The sequence below is a fragment of the Bombyx mandarina genome, chromosome 04 (assembly GCF_030267445.1).
Source record: "Bombyx mandarina strain Sakado chromosome 04, ASM3026744v2".
Classification (NCBI taxonomy): Eukaryota; Metazoa; Arthropoda; class Insecta; order Lepidoptera; family Bombycidae; genus Bombyx; species Bombyx mandarina.
Genome location: NC_143211.1, coordinates 9,422,670 through 9,441,058, shown reverse-complemented (window position 1 = coordinate 9,441,058; position 18,389 = coordinate 9,422,670). Strand labels below are relative to the sequence as shown.

The 18,389-nt window shown below is 33.2% G+C and overlaps 3 protein-coding genes across 6 annotated transcripts in view; 2 read left to right on the top strand and 1 right to left on the bottom strand.

Moving 5' to 3' along the window:
- Nucleotides 1-3,145, bottom strand: part of tai (basic helix-loop-helix family member taiman) — a 52,296-nt gene extending 49,151 nt beyond the window's left edge. For both annotated transcript variants that reach the window (XM_089727030.1, XM_089727031.1), the window contains exon 1: nucleotides 2,637-3,145. The gene's annotated coding sequence lies outside the window, so the exon portion shown is untranslated. The remainder of the gene's footprint in view (nucleotides 1-2,636) is intronic.
- A 955-nt stretch (nucleotides 3,146-4,100) lies between these two features.
- On the top strand, nucleotides 4,101-5,993 carry LOC114252719 (pyruvate kinase). Its single transcript, XM_028187309.2, has one exon. The coding sequence runs from the start codon at nucleotides 4,101-4,103 to the stop codon at nucleotides 5,793-5,795; it is 1,695 nt and encodes a 564-aa protein (XP_028043110.2). The 3' UTR covers nucleotides 5,796-5,993.
- A 3,205-nt stretch (nucleotides 5,994-9,198) lies between these two features.
- Nucleotides 9,199-18,389, top strand: part of tefu (Serine/threonine-protein kinase tefu) — a 36,742-nt gene continuing 27,551 nt past the window's right edge. Inside the window, exons 1-10 of one of the 3 annotated variants that reach the window (XM_089740322.1) lie at nucleotides 9,199-9,333; nucleotides 9,536-9,778; nucleotides 11,057-11,153; nucleotides 12,318-12,482; nucleotides 13,091-13,320; nucleotides 13,654-13,752; nucleotides 13,821-14,051; nucleotides 16,573-16,700; nucleotides 16,775-17,008; nucleotides 17,262-18,349. In XM_089740322.1, coding sequence (XP_089596448.1) covers nucleotides 9,578-9,778; nucleotides 11,057-11,153; nucleotides 12,318-12,482; nucleotides 13,091-13,320; nucleotides 13,654-13,752; nucleotides 13,821-14,051; nucleotides 16,573-16,700; nucleotides 16,775-17,008; nucleotides 17,262-18,349 — 2,473 coding nt within the window. In that variant the 5' untranslated portion in view covers nucleotides 9,199-9,333; nucleotides 9,536-9,577. The remainder of the gene's footprint in view (nucleotides 9,334-9,535; nucleotides 9,779-11,056; nucleotides 11,154-12,317; nucleotides 12,483-13,090; nucleotides 13,321-13,653; nucleotides 13,753-13,820; nucleotides 14,052-16,572; nucleotides 16,701-16,774; nucleotides 17,009-17,261; nucleotides 18,350-18,389) is intronic. The other 2 variants (XM_089740323.1, XM_089740324.1) reach the window with 2 other exon arrangements.

The following is an 18,389-nucleotide window of genomic DNA, read 5'->3' as shown; positions in this document are numbered from 1 at the left end:
AATCAATTACGAAGCTCTTCTAAATTTAAACATATCATTATAATTGAAATAAAAGATACAACATCTATCAACATTAATTGCTACTGGTAAACAGTAACAGTAAATATTAAGTATGTAGGAATAGTATTATTTATATGAGAGACATTTCAATCATTAATTGTTAATAAAACATCATTCAATTTAAGCCAGTTCATACCTATCCATAATGTAAATATACCCATCCATTCCATCTAGTAGCTTGGATTCAATAGTTTAGAGGATATAGAACTTTATTTATTCATGCAAATCTACAACTCATTGCAAATTGTTTTTTCCAAAAGTTCAATTATGGTCAAGAGCTACAAAATAAATTTTTTTAGAATTTTTCAGAACAAAAATTAAATCTGCAATTACTTGCATTTATGACAGCATTAACACAATTTGTTAAGAGTGAAAGTAAAACTGCGGCTCCCTTCATCCTAGCGACTGAAACTTAATTACCACTGGTATGAATTAAAAAAAAAACAATAACTGGTTATCAAAATATTCCTTCTCTCCCTTTCACTTTATAGTGTTAAAACTTATTATCATCTTGTACAAACAGTTCCACTACAAGACTCCATCCAGCATACTGTTATTGCAAACAAAAACTATATGAAATATATTTAATTTCTGTGCTGGAGGATGCATTTTTAGTTTGAAGTCCATATTTCATTAAAGCCTTTATCTCATAGGCAAGTATCAATTTTCCAAATAAAATAAATTCCAAATTGATGTTCAAATGTTGTAAATAATATCATGTCAATGAAAAATCTAAGACTATACAGTAAAAATAGCTTTATAATATTACCTGTCTCAGAATATGGGGCACTGGTATAGAAATAATGCAAACAACAAGCAACAAGCAAAATATAGTACACAAACAAGTAAACCCAAATTCCAAATAACAAACATCTTCACCAGATTCAGTAGTATCAGTGCCACTAAGAACCAGACCTTATTTTTGTGATATCCAAATTTACATCAATATATTGATGATTAAAAATTTTGATCAAAAAAATGTTATTATTCTGATATGATCTAAAAATGTACACTTAATCAATATTAGGTTGGATTAGGTTAATTTTTTGAAAAATTATTTAGAGAAGATTCATTTATTTATATTTATAACAAAATATTATAAACAAGAGGTCTTTCCTTACATCCCATTGAAATAAATTCACATAATACTAAGACTGTTGGCTGGTGCTATTTTAAAATATAATTATATTTCAGTACACATGTAGAGTCCACGGGCATGAAAATCACAGAGCACAAATTTCGTGAATTTAATTAGCTATGGTGTCGGTTTTACTTTTATGTTTTAACTTTTAATTTATGAGCAAATGAGAATTTCCTTCAAAATTGGATTCTTACTTAGAATTTTATTTACTTAATAAATTACTATATTAACATTACATTTATACCCTTTGGTTAAATAAGATAGTTTGATTATATTTCATAATCAATAGATTCATTTAAGTTATTTAAGTGAATTAAAAAAAATTATTGAGTGATGCCATTTTCATTTATTATGAGATTGTTTGCTTATATGCCTCATTATTGATATCAACGCTTAAAAGGCAAAAGTGACTAAGCAACAATAACTGCTTTGTACATAAACGAAAGATGATAACCATTTTTGATGCGCAAAAAAAATATATTTCTAGATCTCTTAAAATCATTTCAATCCTACAGCTACTAGCTATATTCTACTACAGCTGGATTCGTTAAAATAAATTTTGTTTTCAGGTTTTTCAACTTTAAATTAGTCTACTGTAAAGTTCAGGCATTGTCGCTTAGGCACGTTTGCCTTTCAAGCGTCGATATAGTTATTGCTGTTCATGAGTAGAACAGCTGATCAGCTGGTATTAGTCAACAAATGTAGATATCATAGCATATAAATACTACACACCTTAAAATCTGGTATGTTTTAATTTTCATTTTACAAAATCAATATGTTGAGAAACTAGTTATATTATGTTAAGCCCCAGTAGTCAGTTTACTATTTCATATCTTACAGCTAAAGAATTATTTAGATACCAAAAAATTCAGAATTTTAAGCAATTCTTTTTAATTTAATGGAATTTATTACTAGATTATAACATGTTTACATTGTGTTCGAACTTACATTCAGGGTAAGCTACTAGTGTTGTCACAAATTATTCTATAATAATTAATATAAATTGCATGTATTGAATTTATTCTACAACACATTCGAATCACAGTCCACATTTTGACAAAAAAATCTATGTTAAATCAGAAAACAAGTAATTTGATGTGGATTTTTATTCTTATCAATACCGGTCAAGGTTAAACATAATGATGAAGTAAAATTTTACTTTAAGTACTTACTTCTGTTTAAGTTATTAAAAAAATGGTTCAAGTTAGTTCATATTTTTGTACTTTTTATTAGGGTATTTATTATTCCATGCAAACATATACCTATGTAAGTATTCTAACCATACCTCCAATTATGACGTCATTACATTGACAGGCAAATTAAGACAGTAAACATAACAATCCTAAATCCTTTCGAGAGACCAGTGTCTTTTCTAAAATCGAAGGAGCAACATAATCGTATGAATTATCATCGTATAATATAAAATATGACTTACACTCTTCGCAAGTAACGCTACTAGTTCCAAGTTAAGTATCAGGGTTAGCTGCGTCCAATGCTTGACAGCTTTACTGCGAAATCTAAATAACATGGCGGCATTTCGTCGCAGCCGGTTTGTTTAAGTTTATGTGGGTTTTAGGCGTATCACTCTGATAATCTATAATATATTATTATACACTAATTTATTAACAAAGTCGCCATAGTTCTAAACCAAAATAAATAAGTTTGTATCACACACTAAAAGCAAAATGACGTAACATTCTCAACCTTCACGGTCGCAGCGAATACACTGGTATAAAGTAAAATTATATTGTTCTTTTTTATAGCACTCGTTGTTTTGCACTGTTAAAAATTCACTATTCACTAAATACCCAAAAATGTTTTACACGAAACAGTTCACAATTTTTTTTTGGCAAACTAGTCAATACGCGATAGCTATAATATCGTGAAACAAACGTGACACGCAGTCAAGCAAGTTTGCGAACTCTTTCTTTCTTTCAGTCGGTAAATGTTGCCATAAACTTTGTTTATGTCAACAAAATTTTGACTAGTTTTGACTTCTTACCGTAGACATTTTTTTTGGTCCAATTACACGGAGAAGACAAAAGTGCTATTGCCCATTCATCTTGAAAGCAACTAGTTAAAAAAGTACTGTTTGAACTTTATAATGATTATTGGTAAAACCTATTAACTTTACTGAAAAAGATAATTTTAAATAAAAATTATAATTATCCCTGATGAATCATTTACCTAACGTCGTCAAGGCTCGCTGTCACGTATTTGTATATTAAATAGGCCCACCGTAAATCTGTTTAGTGGCAGAGTCATTGATTCTAAGCCAAAATTTACAAGCAAGTAAAAATAACGGTAAATGCGCATCACGTTGGTTTGGTGATATTCTAAGAAGATAAAATACCATTATAACAAAAAAGTTTACGGCTACAAGTTTCTTTCACTTTTTGTTCTAGGTTTATAAACTTCCTAAGACAGCAAAAAATTTTGCTTCCATAAGTTAGTAATGAAATTTTAATGCTTCAGGCTAAGGTAGTAGTTACAGTCGTCGACCTCAAGAGTTATCCGTGTAAGTTGAGCGCATCACTACAATGACTGTGGGTGGAAAACTAAATGGCCAATAATTTTGTTATTTATCACTTTATTCAATTAGTATTTATATCTAGATAATAAATTATTTTAAATATGTTTAACACCCAATATTTTGAAGTTTTAACTTTATCACAAATTTAATAAGATTACGACAGTTAAGTACTTTACTTGTTAATATTCAGATCGCACTGTACTTGACAAATGAGGTGCGATTTATACTTAAAATTATAGACTCAAGCTTTTAGGGAACGGTTTTAAATTAATTGACGTATACGTCAATTCAGATGACAGCATATTAACAAAAAACATATTTTTTTAAATTTGATCATTAAGATTGACTCGTAATTTTATTCATACTATGTCACTACCTTGGCATATTCCATTAGAGGCTGCACCCTGTTTTAAAGAAAAACTCAATGCGGTACAACCAACATTGCTCAAACATTACTGTAACATTAATGTACACGAAAATCCTTGCGAGGAGCTACAAACGGGACTCATGTGTGACATAGGACTTGATAACAGAGAACCAGCTACAATACAAAGACTAATAGCTTCAGGGATGACTGTAGCACGATTAAATATGCAAAATTTAGAACCAGAAGCATGCGCTCAACTTATTCAAAGCATCCGACAAGCTGTGTATAATTATAGTTTAGAGCTAGATTTTGTTTATCCTCTAGCTGTCGTGGTTGATGTCAAAGGTCCAGATATTGTCACAGGAGGACTGAAAAATGGTCCACATGCTACTGTTGAGCTTTTACAAACTGAAACAATTCGGCTAACAATAGATCCCAGTTGGAGGGACTGTGGGACATCGGAATGCCTTTACGTAGGATATGATCAATTGACAGATTTGAATACAGATGATATAATTTATATAGATAGCTTATCACCAGGAAAAATCAAACTAGTTGTTACAGAAGTGGGAGATGATTCCTTAGAATGTCTTATTGTTATTGGCGGTACCATTGGAGCTAGTATGGCAGTGCGTATATCATCAATACCTATGGAAGTACAAAGCTGTAGACGAGATGATAGTGCTGATTCCATTTCCGATATTATTAGTTCAAGCCAAGCATTTGAACATTTAGATGAACAAGTTAATTGGGCTACAGCTTCAGATGTTGATGCTTTATTAGTACCCAACTGTCAAGGATCACATGATATCAAACAAATTAAAGAAATGCTTTCAGAGAAAGGAAAACACATTCTTGTCCTTGCTTGTATAGATACAGTCCTAGGGCTTGATAATATAGATGAAGTACTAGAAGAAGCAGATGGCATTTATGTTGATCGATCTGTTTTGAGTACTGATTTACCAGTAGAAAAAATATTTTTGGCCCAAAAACAGATTCTTGCGAAGTGTAATGCAGCGGGAAAACCTTGCTTATGCAAAGCAGTACTTAATGAACAAATACCAACACTATGCGTAACAGATTTAGCAAATCTCGTTTTAGACGGAGCAGATGTTCTTTCTTTAGAACTTCATTATGATTCACCCCTAAAGAAATTTGCACCATTGTATGACTCTATTCGTATGGCCGAACATTGCTTAGGAGCAGCTGGAGTAATTTGCAGACAAGCAGAAAGAATAACATGGAAACCTAATATTCATGGAAATCAAGATTTACTTAAAAATCGTAACGAGGATCCAACAAAATCTGTTTGTATTACAGCAGCTGAATTGGCAGCATTGTCGCAAGCAGTTGTAATTATATGCTTAACGAATTCAGGTCGTACAGCTAAAATTTTATCCTATATAAAACCGGTGTGTCCTATCGTTGCCGTGACTAGAACTTGTCATACAGCTAGGCAATTGCGATTTTGGCGTGGCGTACGCGCTGTACATTATTTTGAATCTCCTAAAGGAAATTGGTTAAATGAAGTAGAATCCAGGATATTTGCTGCATTAAACTACTGTAAAGCAAAAAGAATGCTACGTGCAGGTGATGCATACGTTATCATTTCTGGATCACGTCGTGGTGTAGGATATTGTGATTCGGTCAAACTTTTATTTGCAAGTGTTCGGGAAGCAACCTATTTGGAATAGAATTTTAATGAAACAACAACGTTTCTTAAATTTTGTAGGAAATTGGTTTTAATTTTGGATTACCTAATTTAATGATATTACAAGTTCTCTATAACTCGAATTAGGATCACTGATCAATTTACTTTGCATCTCAATCTTTTTTTCGTTAGCTCACCACTCATTTGTGTTCTTTTTTGGGTTTCTAATTATCCTTGTACTAATTTGTCTGCTATGTAAATGGTGCTTGTAACTGAAAGCAACAGTAATGTTAGGACGCGGATAGCAACATTGATTGAGAAGAGGAACAATAAGTAAAAACAAAAAGTATTAAATAAAAATAATAAATTAATATATTCATGTTTGAAAAATGTATTAAATAACCAGTAAATTTAAAAAAGTTAACGTGTTTTATATAGTTATTTTATAAAATTTGGCTGTTCAAAAAATTCGTTTTGTTTTTTAAATTTGTGCTGTAAGCATCTGAATTAATTAACAGTTACAGGTGGCACTCAATGGCAAAGTAGCCCGACTGCTTAAATCTAACACTATAAATTAAATATTATTCATGGAGTTAAAAAGTACGGTACCTACCTAATATTATTATAATCCTTAATGCGTGCCTGCCCGTGTCAGAAGATCAAAATCAAACAAATGTCAAAGAGTCTTCTTCTTCTTCTTTATTTTGTGGCTCTGGCACTGTTTGTGCATTAGCCAATCAAAGAAGTCTGTCTGTCCAGTAGAAAAATCAATTAATACTTTAATCTGTGGTAAGAATCGAACAAAAAACGTCAAGACTTTTTGGCCGGAACGCGAGGATTGTGTGATTTGTTTTATTTTGTATATTTGGTGTTTCTTCAGGTTTAAATGTGTAATAACGGCGGTTTATTAACTGTTTAGTATCTGTGAAAGTGCACAAATGTGGAAAAATAAAACAAAACCGCTGGACGTAGTTTCTCGAGATCCTTCAGAAAGTCAGGTGAATGAAGTTAGCCCCTCAAAAAAAATTTTTTTTCCTATTTTATACTTATTTTCTATTAATTCGTTTGTTCATCATTTGTTCATGATTGTTCACTGTTAATAATTGTTTGTCCTGCAGTTATTTATTTAAAAAAAATATTTAAAAATATACCTACAAGTTAGCCCCTCTAATGCAATTTTTAATATTTTTTCATCCTTAATGACTCGTAAATATTCATTTTCGATTGTTCTTATATAAAACACGTTTGTTCTCTTTCGAAATTACTCGTTTTTTGTTTAATTTACTATTTTTATTAGTTGAATAAATGTATGCAAAATATGTGTACTGCGCATGCGTCAACTATAATGCCTAAACTTTCTACGCGGTTTTAATCGTGAAAAAAAAAATCAAATATAAATCCTGAAGGAGCAATTAATTGGTATACATTTTAATTAAAAAAATAAAGAAATAAATAAATTAAATAATGTGCATTGGCGTTAAGTTAGACCAAATACATTTTTTCCATCCTCCTACTTATCGTTATGAAGGTATAAAAAAGATAGGGAGTTCACATAGGTAATATAAACAAATAAGTAAATATGTTCATTATTTATCTTTCAAGAGATAATATAGGTATACATTATAATAACTTTTTTACACAGTCGAAATTATATTCCTAACATTAGTAAAATAACATTTTAATACGATAAGTAAGAGGATGGAAAAAATGTATTTGGTCTAACTTAACGCCAATGCACATTATTTCATTTATTTATTTTTTAACTTTTTTAATTAAACTGTATACCAATTAATTGCTCCTTCAGGATTTATATTTGTTTTTTTTTTCACGATTAAAACCGCGTAGAAAGTTTAGGCATTATAGTTGACGCATGCGCAGTACACATATTTTGCATACATTTATTCAACTAATAAAAATAGTAAATTAAACAAAAAACGAGTAATTTCGAAAGAGAACAAACGTGTTTTATATAAGAACAATAGAAAATGAATATTTACGAGTCATTAAGGATGAAAAAATATTAAAAATTGCATTAGAGGGGCTAACTTGTAGGTATATTTTTAAATATTTTTTTTAAATAAATAAATGCAGAACAAACAATTATTAACAGTGAACAATCATAAACAAATGATGAACAAACGAATTAATAGAAAATAAGTATAAAATAGGAAAAAAAAATTTTTTTGAGGGGCTAACTTCATTCACCTCAGAAAGTCCACTGAAAAAGTCTCCGTAAATAACCACCATTTTACTGAGATTCTATTTCACCCCATATCATCTCATCTTATTTCATTTCATTTCATCCCAGTTGATTAATGTCTCAAATTAATCATCTTCATTTCATTTCATTCCACTCCACATTATTATATTTATATTTTTCATAAAATAAGAATATAAATTAAAATAAGATTAGACTTAAAGTTCTTAGTTACCAGGTCACAAAATCCCTTAAAAAATGTCAAATGTCAAATAAGTCGGTAGGTTATACAAATACATAGAGTAGAACCATCTAATTATGTATAGGGATGTTCCGATAGCATAAAAGTATCGATACCTACTCTTTTTTTTTTTTATTGCTTAGATGTGTGGACGAGCTCACAGCCCACCTGGTGTTAAGTGGTTACTGGAGCCCATAGACATCTACAGCGTAAATGCGCCACACACCTTGACATATAAGTTCTAAGATCTCAGTATAGTTACAACGACTGCCCCACGCTTCAAACCGAAACGCATTATTGCTTCACGGCAGAAATAGGCGGGGCGGTGGTACCTACCCGTGCGGACTCACAAGAGGTCCTACCACCAGTACGTAAGTTTCGATAGTACTCAAATCTTTGTTCGATACTACTTATATGAATACTCCTAAAGTATCGATACTTACTGATATCGATACTTTTAGCACTTTTTTTCTACTCACGTAAAAACAATTAACGTTGAAGGACAATAATTAAAAAAAAATTGAGAAGGAAAAAGATATTTTATTATAAATATTTTGCGTCACGTTAAGTACCTACTTTAAACAAAAAACTCTTTGGCATCAAGATTGCCCAAAATCAATAACTGTTTGAGGTATTTTGTTTGTTGTTGTAATCTGTTCCTTGTTTGGTTACTATAGTTGATCGAAGCTTGTTTGAGATATTATTGCACCGGCTTTGGAAAAAAGGCACGCCTCATCCACACCGCGCCGTCGCGTCGCCGCTACGCGATGGATGAATACCGGTAACCGAGCGAATGGGCTTTTACTCTCTCGTTCTGTATAATGCGTTCGGAAATTTTAAACTTTTTTAATGGTAATGCTGATTCGATTTGATACCAAGTAGTTTTGTTTCGATACCGAGTATGTATCGCAAGATTGATTCGATGCTAGAAAAACTTGGTATTGAATCAAAAGTATCGAGTACTAACTCGTATTTACTAGTATCGGAATATCCCTAATTATGTACGGCATTGTACGGTATACAAATAGTTGTTAATTAAAACATGAAAATTTTAAACAAGTACATATTTATTGTTTCTTTACATGGCATACTTATACTAGGTAGCTTTAAATATGTAGATTTATGTAGCTGATAATTAATAGGGTAAAAAAAAATTCTGACTTTTATTTATCTCATTACAAAATTGACAAAAATACTTCAAAAGCAGTAGAAAAAAAAAGACAATTTTATGTAAAATACATAAGGAAACTTATAGGAAATGCCTAGATAGTTCAACGTCACGGATGTTTTTAAGTACCTACTGAGATACAATAGTAATTGGTATGCCAATTTTTTTCTAATCTAGGGAAAAATACCTTGTAGCTTAAGTGGACTGGTATTTTATAAAATGGACTTAGAAACTACCTTTAAAGAAGTTTGTGACGGATTAAAACTGACTAGAAACACTGACCGCAAAAAAAACGCTGAAAATTTAAAAGAATATCTCACAAGAAATGCTGTTCCTTACATGTTGACACATAATGCACTTCGTAAAACCGGGTACTGCTGGAGCAATGTTTTTGATGATATAAACGAATATTTTTTAAAGGTATGTGGTTTCCATAACCAGAAATTTAAACTAATCATATATGGATTGATTGTGAACAAAAAGAAATAAAATATATTAATAAAAGATGTTTCATAGTGCTTTTGGTGAATTTTAAACTTAAAAAGATTAAAGAGATAAAATAACATAAAATTTTAAATTTTAATGTATCTTTACATCTTATGAAGATAATTTCTTAAACATTAATATTTGTAAATTTGCTTTGTGTGATATTTAATATAAAAACTGTTGAGACGCATGCCTGGCTTGTCAGGGCAACTGTCACAATAATATTGTGACTAATGTCATGTGATGTCTTTTATTAGGCTTATTTTTTGAGAGCAGACTTTGCAATTCTTTCTAACCCTTGCTAGAATGCTAAGCAGATTTCCGTTTAGGTGTATGTTTTTGGATTTGTAGGTTGAAGTCGAAGCTAGACCATGTGTCTGATGAAAATTTCCAGTCAATTGCTGAACCAAGGTTATCACATACTACAAGTGGTTGAGCAGCTGTTCTCATCTCTGTTGTGCAGTGATTTTATAGAGTATATATGAATCTATACAGTAAATTCCCAGACCACTAAAAACAGCTTACACCATTTCAACAAACATTAAATGTAATTTTATCTGTGATGCAGAGGAAAGGATATATTGAGACCAATTGATCTGCATGATTGACATCATCCATATGTTTTATATAATTTATTACAACATTGGGCTTTTTGACAATATCATAAAATTTTCCTGTTAAGTTCTAACTAAGAAAATGCATCAATCTTACATAATTTGAAAGGCAGATTACGGCATCTTTGTAAGATTATATATGCAGTGTTAGGACCAAACTGCAAAGAACAATATCACAAGCAGAACGAGATTCATCTCTCAGTGCAAAGGGTTAAGTATATGACAAACTCCTCAAGTTTGTTCCAGCAGCTCTTCTCAGAGCTGGTTTTTTTAACGGTGGTAGAGATTACTTTGAAATTCAAAAAGCATGTTACATGAATACAAATCATTTTAGATTTCTAGTGTAACATACAACATTTGTATTAAGAAATGTAGAGAGGCATGTCATATGTATCAAATCTATAATTAGCTCAAAAAAGGCCAGCGTGATCAATGGTAGAGTAAGGGGGAATGTCCTTTATTCGAATTGTATGATCTTCTGGTTATAGTAATTTTGAGGGGCTAGAGGCAGCACTCTCAACATCATTAACATTTTTGCCTGAAGGGATCTTCTGAAGCTCTACAAAATTTGACCTAATTTAAGTGTAAAAATTTACAGGAATGTGAAAAATTTGAAACCTCAAAAACATTCGATACAATTACTGTACCCCTTTGTACGTCACTGCTTCATCTATGTGTTGCTGGTTCCAATAAAGGTAAATTTTGTAATGCTTCGTTAACTCATTTAAATATAATAATTAATTAATTATGTAAGGAGATAATCACTTCTTACAAAGTTCAAATAAGGGACAAGTACTTAGTAAGCTACAGTAAACATGACTAAATTAAGGGCACTAAAAATAATAATGCATCATAATGTGGAGTGGAATCCCATAGATATCTGAATTAATTGCATTAGACTTAGCCAATTTCATGGTGGTTTTGAAGGTAGGAAGTAATATATATTAAGTATAAATTAGTATATAGTTCAAAAGCATAGTAGGCCAAGTCTGAGAGAATGAGAAATATTTAAAGTCTGGGATTGATTTTGATAAAGCTGCATAGATATCTCTGCATAGAAAACTGCATAAACTTTTTATTGTGGTCCTAATCAAACAATCTTTCATTTGACTGTCTATCTTTGAATGAGGCTTGAATTGAGATATCAGCAGTAGGCTGCGGTTTGGCCGTGGCCTAAAGGATAAGACGTCCGGTGCGTTCATATCAAGCGTTGCAACGATGTTCGAATCCTGTAGGCGGATACCAGTTTTTCTAATGAAATATGTACTTAATAAATGTTCACGATTGACTTCCACGGTGAAGGAATTTGTGTAATCAAAATGAAGCCCGCAAAATTATAATTGGCGTAATTACTGGTAGTAGTACGTCTTATGAGTCCGCACGGTAGAGGCACCACCACCCCGTCTATTTCTGCCGTGAAGCAGTAATAAGCTTCACTTTGAATGGTGGGGCAGCCGCTGTAACTATACTGAGACCTTAGAATTCATATCTCAAGGTGGGTCGCGGCATTTACGTTGTAGATGTCTATGGGCTTCCGTAACCACATGACACCAGGTGGACTGTGAGCGCGTCAACCCATGCAATAAAAAAATGTAAATATATATATATAATTATTATTAATCCCAACACACTGTTCGTCACTCTTTTATATTTAACTATTCACATGGAAAATCATGTATATTTTAATAAAATTTTGGTATTTGATCCCTATCGGCCATTGGTCATGGGCAACATTAGAGTTGTTTGACTTCTTAGCACTGGGGTGGCAGAATTAGAATTTCCATCACGATGTATAAAAGGCATATAATCGTCTAACCCCCATTTAAGTATCAAGTCTATTAAATCTCAAAATGTTTTAGGTAGAGCATATGTAAGATGTGAAAAGATACTAGAAGCTTGCTATACTATCTTGAAAGATCCACGCCTTGCTACTGCTGTTGGCGATGCATATTTAACTTTATTATATAAATATGTTTTGCCTCTCGATCATTACCTTGGATTTATCAAACCATCTGATTGGGAAGGTAAATATTTTTTATTGCATTAGAATAACCTTTTCTCTGCAGGATGGGATTTGTTAAAATGATCATATTGTAAAAAATGGCTCATACATTGTAAAACCCACATACATACATGTTGATACATGGTAAAACCCACTATGTTTATGCAAAAATTGTAAGTGCCGCCCGACTCGGTATTAGAACTCTGGTTACCACTTAACGTAATTGCGGAAGACCGTGGTATTGTCTAAGTGGGTTTCGGATAGTTCATCGACAAACAGGATGTGCTACCGAATTGGTATAAATAGAGCGAACCGTCACTGTTCGAGCTTAATTTGCCCCATGCGAGTTGTGGCTTTGGGGGCAGTCCATGCAGGGGGGTGTATGTACTTCACGTGACAAACACGTAGTGTGATCCAGTAAAAACTATGGCATCCAGTTATGGTGTACGCCAACCTCATATGGCAAGACCCGTTTTGAGCACCTCTGATCAATAATGCCATTAATAAAAAGATTAGTCAGACACAATATTTAATCGTGTTTCATTTATTTTGGAAATATTCAATGTTTAAATTAAAACTTACATTTTGAAATAATATAATTACTCACATAATATATCATCTATTTTACAGATCTATTAAATATCGGTACTGCAACATGTTTAAAGTCTTACTCAAAATTGGATGATTTTACTAAGTTGAGATTCATTCTCATTGTTCTGAAAAATGGAAGTGAATACTGTCAATTTGCAGTTTCACTTAAAGAATCACTCTCACAAATAAAAAGATGCTTTTTGAGACTAGGACATGACAAGAAACTACAATCGGTCACCGTGGATATAACAATAGTATTAATAAAAACGGTAATATAATTTTTCTTGAATTTAAATCACTATTATTAGCTTGACTATTAACTTGAAAATTTGTAACCGTATCAGAGATACACTGACGAAATTACTTAATTCGCTTACTTTTGCTTAATTTTCAGTATTTCGAGGAAAAAAATGTTTTTTTTTTAGTTTCCTATGAGAGAGATTGTCTATTTTTAGATTTAAAACATTGCTTAATATTGCTTTTAATGTATTGAAAATAGTTGAAGAAGTATTATTTCATCATTATAATGATATTTTTCACTCATTATAATGAGTGTAAAATAATCTTTTTTATTCTAAACTTAACAAAATTGTATATTTCAGTTATCTATGGAATGTCGCTTGACCATGTGCCAATTTATTGAGAGTATTTTGTCATCAATACTGAAATTTTACGACCCGAATCAGGATGTTTCCAAAAAGGTATATTGTGGGATGTATATCAACAATAAAACGACTATTTAAGTTAATGTCAAACTAATTTATTTCAGTCATCACTATTTCAATTGTTAAATTACACAATGATGGTCCATCATCCACATGGAAGAAAACAAAATCAGGAATGCAGTCTGGCTTCTGATTGGATTCTATGGAATAAGCATCTTCACAACATATTAGAAATCATATGTTTAGAAGTGACTTATTTGCAGAAAAACCCGAAACACAGTACTATAAAACAATTTGAATATTTCTTTAGTTTAGGTGCTGCAGTGTATTTTCAAGTTAGTGAATTTTGTTTTTATCATACCTTTTTAATTAGATTATGGCTCATTTTTCTTACAATATGACTAAAGCTTATTACAAAAGAAAAAACGTAAAAACTAAACTAAAATATCATCAAACCGAACAGTAATTTAACTCCAGGAAGGGTAATAAAACCCCTTCATGCCAGTTTGCCTCGTCAAAGCGAGAAGAGTTAATTATGATTTAAACTATTTTGATGGTTTAATCTCGTGTTTTTTATTGCGTTCTCGCGTTATATTATTCCTGATGTTTCGACTATTTTATAGTTTTCGCGGGACGGACGACGATCAGTTGTCTATGAAAAGTAGTTTTAATTACGTCTACGACTCGTAAAAACAGAAGAACATTCTAGAATAAATTATCTTTGGCGTGCGTTTTTGAACACTCTTCAGAGCATTGGGCGTGTTAAAATCCAGCACGGGTAGATACCACCACATTGCCTATTTTTGCCGTGAAGCAGTAATGAGTTTCGGTTTGAAGAATAGAGCAGCCGTTGAACTATAAAACTGAAACATAGAACGCATGTTTCAAGATGGGTAGCGGCATTTACGTTGATAATATCTATGGGCTCTCGTATCCACTTAACACCAAATAGGCCGTGAGTTCGTCCACCTATCTAAACAGTAAATAAAAGCAAACCTTGAATTAACATATATCAAATTTATTACCTTCTTTACTAGTACACTGATGGCTAAGGGAAATAGCAAGAACTTATCGGTTTGAAGGGTAGTACTGTCGTTGTACCAATAAGATTGAGACTAAACTTGTGTCCAAAGATGGGCACGCCCGACTTGGGGCTTAGATTGTTGGTGTTTGTCTGGGACCCCACTATTGTGCAGATGAAACCAGAACAAATTAGCAACTGCCACACCGCAATTGTCAATTCTGAGTGCAAAGAGACGTAATTCCTAGTCGGATGCTCTTGGCGGAGTAGTCGTGGGCTGTCGACGGACAGGGTTGCGTCTCGTCGTCGCCACTCGTATCCAAAGCAGCCGCGCGTCAAGCGATGGTTTGTAGTTATCAATAGTGGACGGAGGAGGGAGAGAGAGAAGAGGGGAGAGACAAATAGGAGACGTAATTATTAATAGAAAAAAATTTAGCAGGTAGTTAGTAAAATGTTCAAATGTCTACTAATAATAACACTTTAGGCGTGACTGACAACGTACACTGTCTAGTATGTGGAACGGAAATTAAATTCATACGTACAATAATTATTTCTACGAAGAATGGATTTCTGTTATTTCTTTCCGAGCTTTCCTAGGATGTGCGGGCGGGCACGCGTCAATATATAATTAACTAGCGACCCGTCCTCGCTTCGCTTCGGAAACTGTAATTTATTATTGATTTCTCCACTATTTAATGGATGTTATTATACATATACACCTTCCTCTTCAATCACCCTATCAAAAAACCGCATCAAAATCCGTTGCGTAGTTTTAAAGATTTAAGCATACATAGGGACAGAGAAAGCGATTTTATTTTATACTATGTAGTGATGTGTCTCGTTTTGAGTTTCAGCTTCTACTGTTTCTTTTGGCGTAGATGGGCAGACGATTGCACGGTCGACTTGAGGTATTGTAAGTGTAGTTACCGAACCCCAAATAGAATGTTTTGTCTACCAGAATGCATAATTGTCTTTTCATTAATGAGACAACTTTTTTATTTGCTGTTTGTGGATAAACGAGCTCACGAATACCTTGCCTATTCAGTGGTTGCCATAGACTATATAACGTGAATGCCGCTTCCTTGAGGAGTAAATTCGAACATATAGGTATCTAAGTTTTTGGCGATTCATTTTTTGAATATATTTTGTTTTTTAAAATTATTCGGTGTATGATAAAGCATACTCAATCAATCAATAGCGACGGCTGTCTCCCTCTTAAATCGCAACGCGTGACTTTCCCACTGCCCACTGAGTTTGTCGCCGGATCGGGTCGCGATTCCGATCCGGTGGTAGATTCTGCGAAGCACTGCTCTTGCTAGGGCCAGTGTTAGCAACACTAGAGTTTGAGCCCCGTAATCTCACCTACCCGCCAAGGAGAGAGTGAAATAGCCTCTCAAAGCTATCAGCATAGGTAGGAAAAAAACAAAGGGACCGACTCCCAATACGCCCTATCACTAGTAAATACTGATTAACGATGGTAAAATTATATTATGTTCTGAGAACGACGCTGCCATTCTCTAATTAATCCCTTATTACCTTATACGACCACATCACATTAAACCTACCGCAAAGTCAAAACATATTGGTTTAGTTTTACCTTAAGGTGAGACGAAACAACTGGTAAATTTTTTCACCTAAAATATGTATAAAGAGATGACGTAAACAAGAACGTGAGATGAAGACGTCGAATATGTTTTATTGGCTCTGAGAATATACAAATGATCCGTAAAAGAGTTTAGAATAGTCTAGAACATTAGACGTTTTTGTATGGAAAGTAAGTAGGACATGAAACCCTAATGTTCCTTTTATGTCATATTGTAAGTATGTTATTTCAGATTTTCGAAGTAATACAATCACTAGACGATGAGCCTGGACCATCGAACAAAAGGCAAAAAATAAGTTTTAACAAAATAAAAACTTTTCGAGATCTTTTAGACGAATTGCGAATTAATAGTGTTCCTTGGTGAGTGAACTCCTCTATTTTTGTGTACGTGTTTTTAGAAACAAAAAATTGTATGTTTGTTTGTTTTATTGTAGGTTGGGAATCATACAAGTGTTCGTAAGAAAGTATGGCGACGAAATCGCTCCCCTTGATTACTTAACTTTGATAAATGTATTGGAGCCAATAATAACCAATGATAAAGCTAACGTGAACTGGGATATCTACGAGGAGTTAGCCTGTGACGTTCTAAAGAAGCTAACAGAACATGCCACACCTGGACAAGACGATTCTAGTGCCGCGTCGCTGTTACTTTGGAATTCTTGTGTACGGTAAGAATTTGTAACAGATCTTTTTTTTTTTTAATACCTTTTTAGGAAAGCATATGGCCCACCTGATGGTGAGTGGTTACCGTCGCCCATGGACTTCAGCAATGCCAGGGGTGAGCCAAGCCGCTGCCTACCGATCATCCTCATTGTTGACCAAGCGGTGCTTGTGCTTGAATGTCGACGTTACATTTACGAGACGCAAATGCTACACGTAGGTATAATAAAATTGGATCAGAGAACTTTTTTTTTGTTTCAGAAACTCGTCGTCTAATAGTTCGTCACATAAAGCGATGCATAGAATAATTCAGAGTTTATTGGATTTAAATATTTTGTCATTCAACAACATACAGACGCTAGTTAAATTTTACACTGAGAAAAGTATGCCGGTAACAAATTCTAGTGTGGCGACCGTCAATAGTATCTCGAAGAGGTTTTTCACCAAATTCAACAGTCTGGAAACGAAAATAAGTTTATACTCTTGGTTTGTTAATGGAGACAATCATTCCGTTGATATATCGAAAACTAAAGAATTTGTTTCGAGATTACTGGCACACGAGAATGTGAATGTTTACAGAAAAAAAATCGTTTCTGAAGACGGCCACTTCGATTTGTTATTTAAATCTATCGAGGATTGTATCTTGTTTAGCGAGTTTGATATTGATGCGCCCGAAATTGTAGAATACGGTGAGCTTAATATTGACCGGTTTGAAATACAGAGAGGCGTACTGAGTCACATGACTAACGATTTTATCACAACTCTGAGGGAACATATCGAAAGATTGAAGAGAAAAGACATCGATGTTTTACGGTACATTGAATACACAACTATTGTTGTTGTGGCTATGGAATGCATGATAAAAAATAGCACGAACAAATGCGATTTTAAACAAGAGCTGCGGGAATCGATCGAATTGGCCGCGACGCAGATGTTCAAACGTTCACAAGATGTTTTAGCCAGTAACACACAAATTCCAGTCAAAATAAAATTATTGCAGCGCCTCGAAGACATTATGGCGGCTGACTTGAGTCCCGCTCTCGGCTCGCTAATTCGTAATTGTATTAATGAAGATTTCTTTCGTTGCATTAGTAATATATTGCACGTTGATACTAAGGATGAAAATGACGACATAGTTGGTACCGAAGACGACGACCTAGACATTGATGCTCTCAGACATCAATGCGTATACGTATTGGCTTCGTTTTGCAGAATTCCAGGGCCTTATAGAGATGAGCTGTTAGAATTGATTTTAGATCCCAAATGTTATACGTACAGCAAGGACACTCAATGTGCTCTTAGATGTATTAAAATCTTGAGTGACGGTCGTGTGGAGCAACCTCCTATAGGTAACCTTTTAATTGAGTTAAAGGCGTGTTCATACATTTA

Bases quoted from the DNA above. Each gene is read 5' to 3' on its own strand.
- LOC114252719 (XM_028187309.2), top strand. From the start codon at position 4,101: ATGTCACTACCTTGGCATATTCCATTAGAGGCTGCACCCTGTTTTAAA.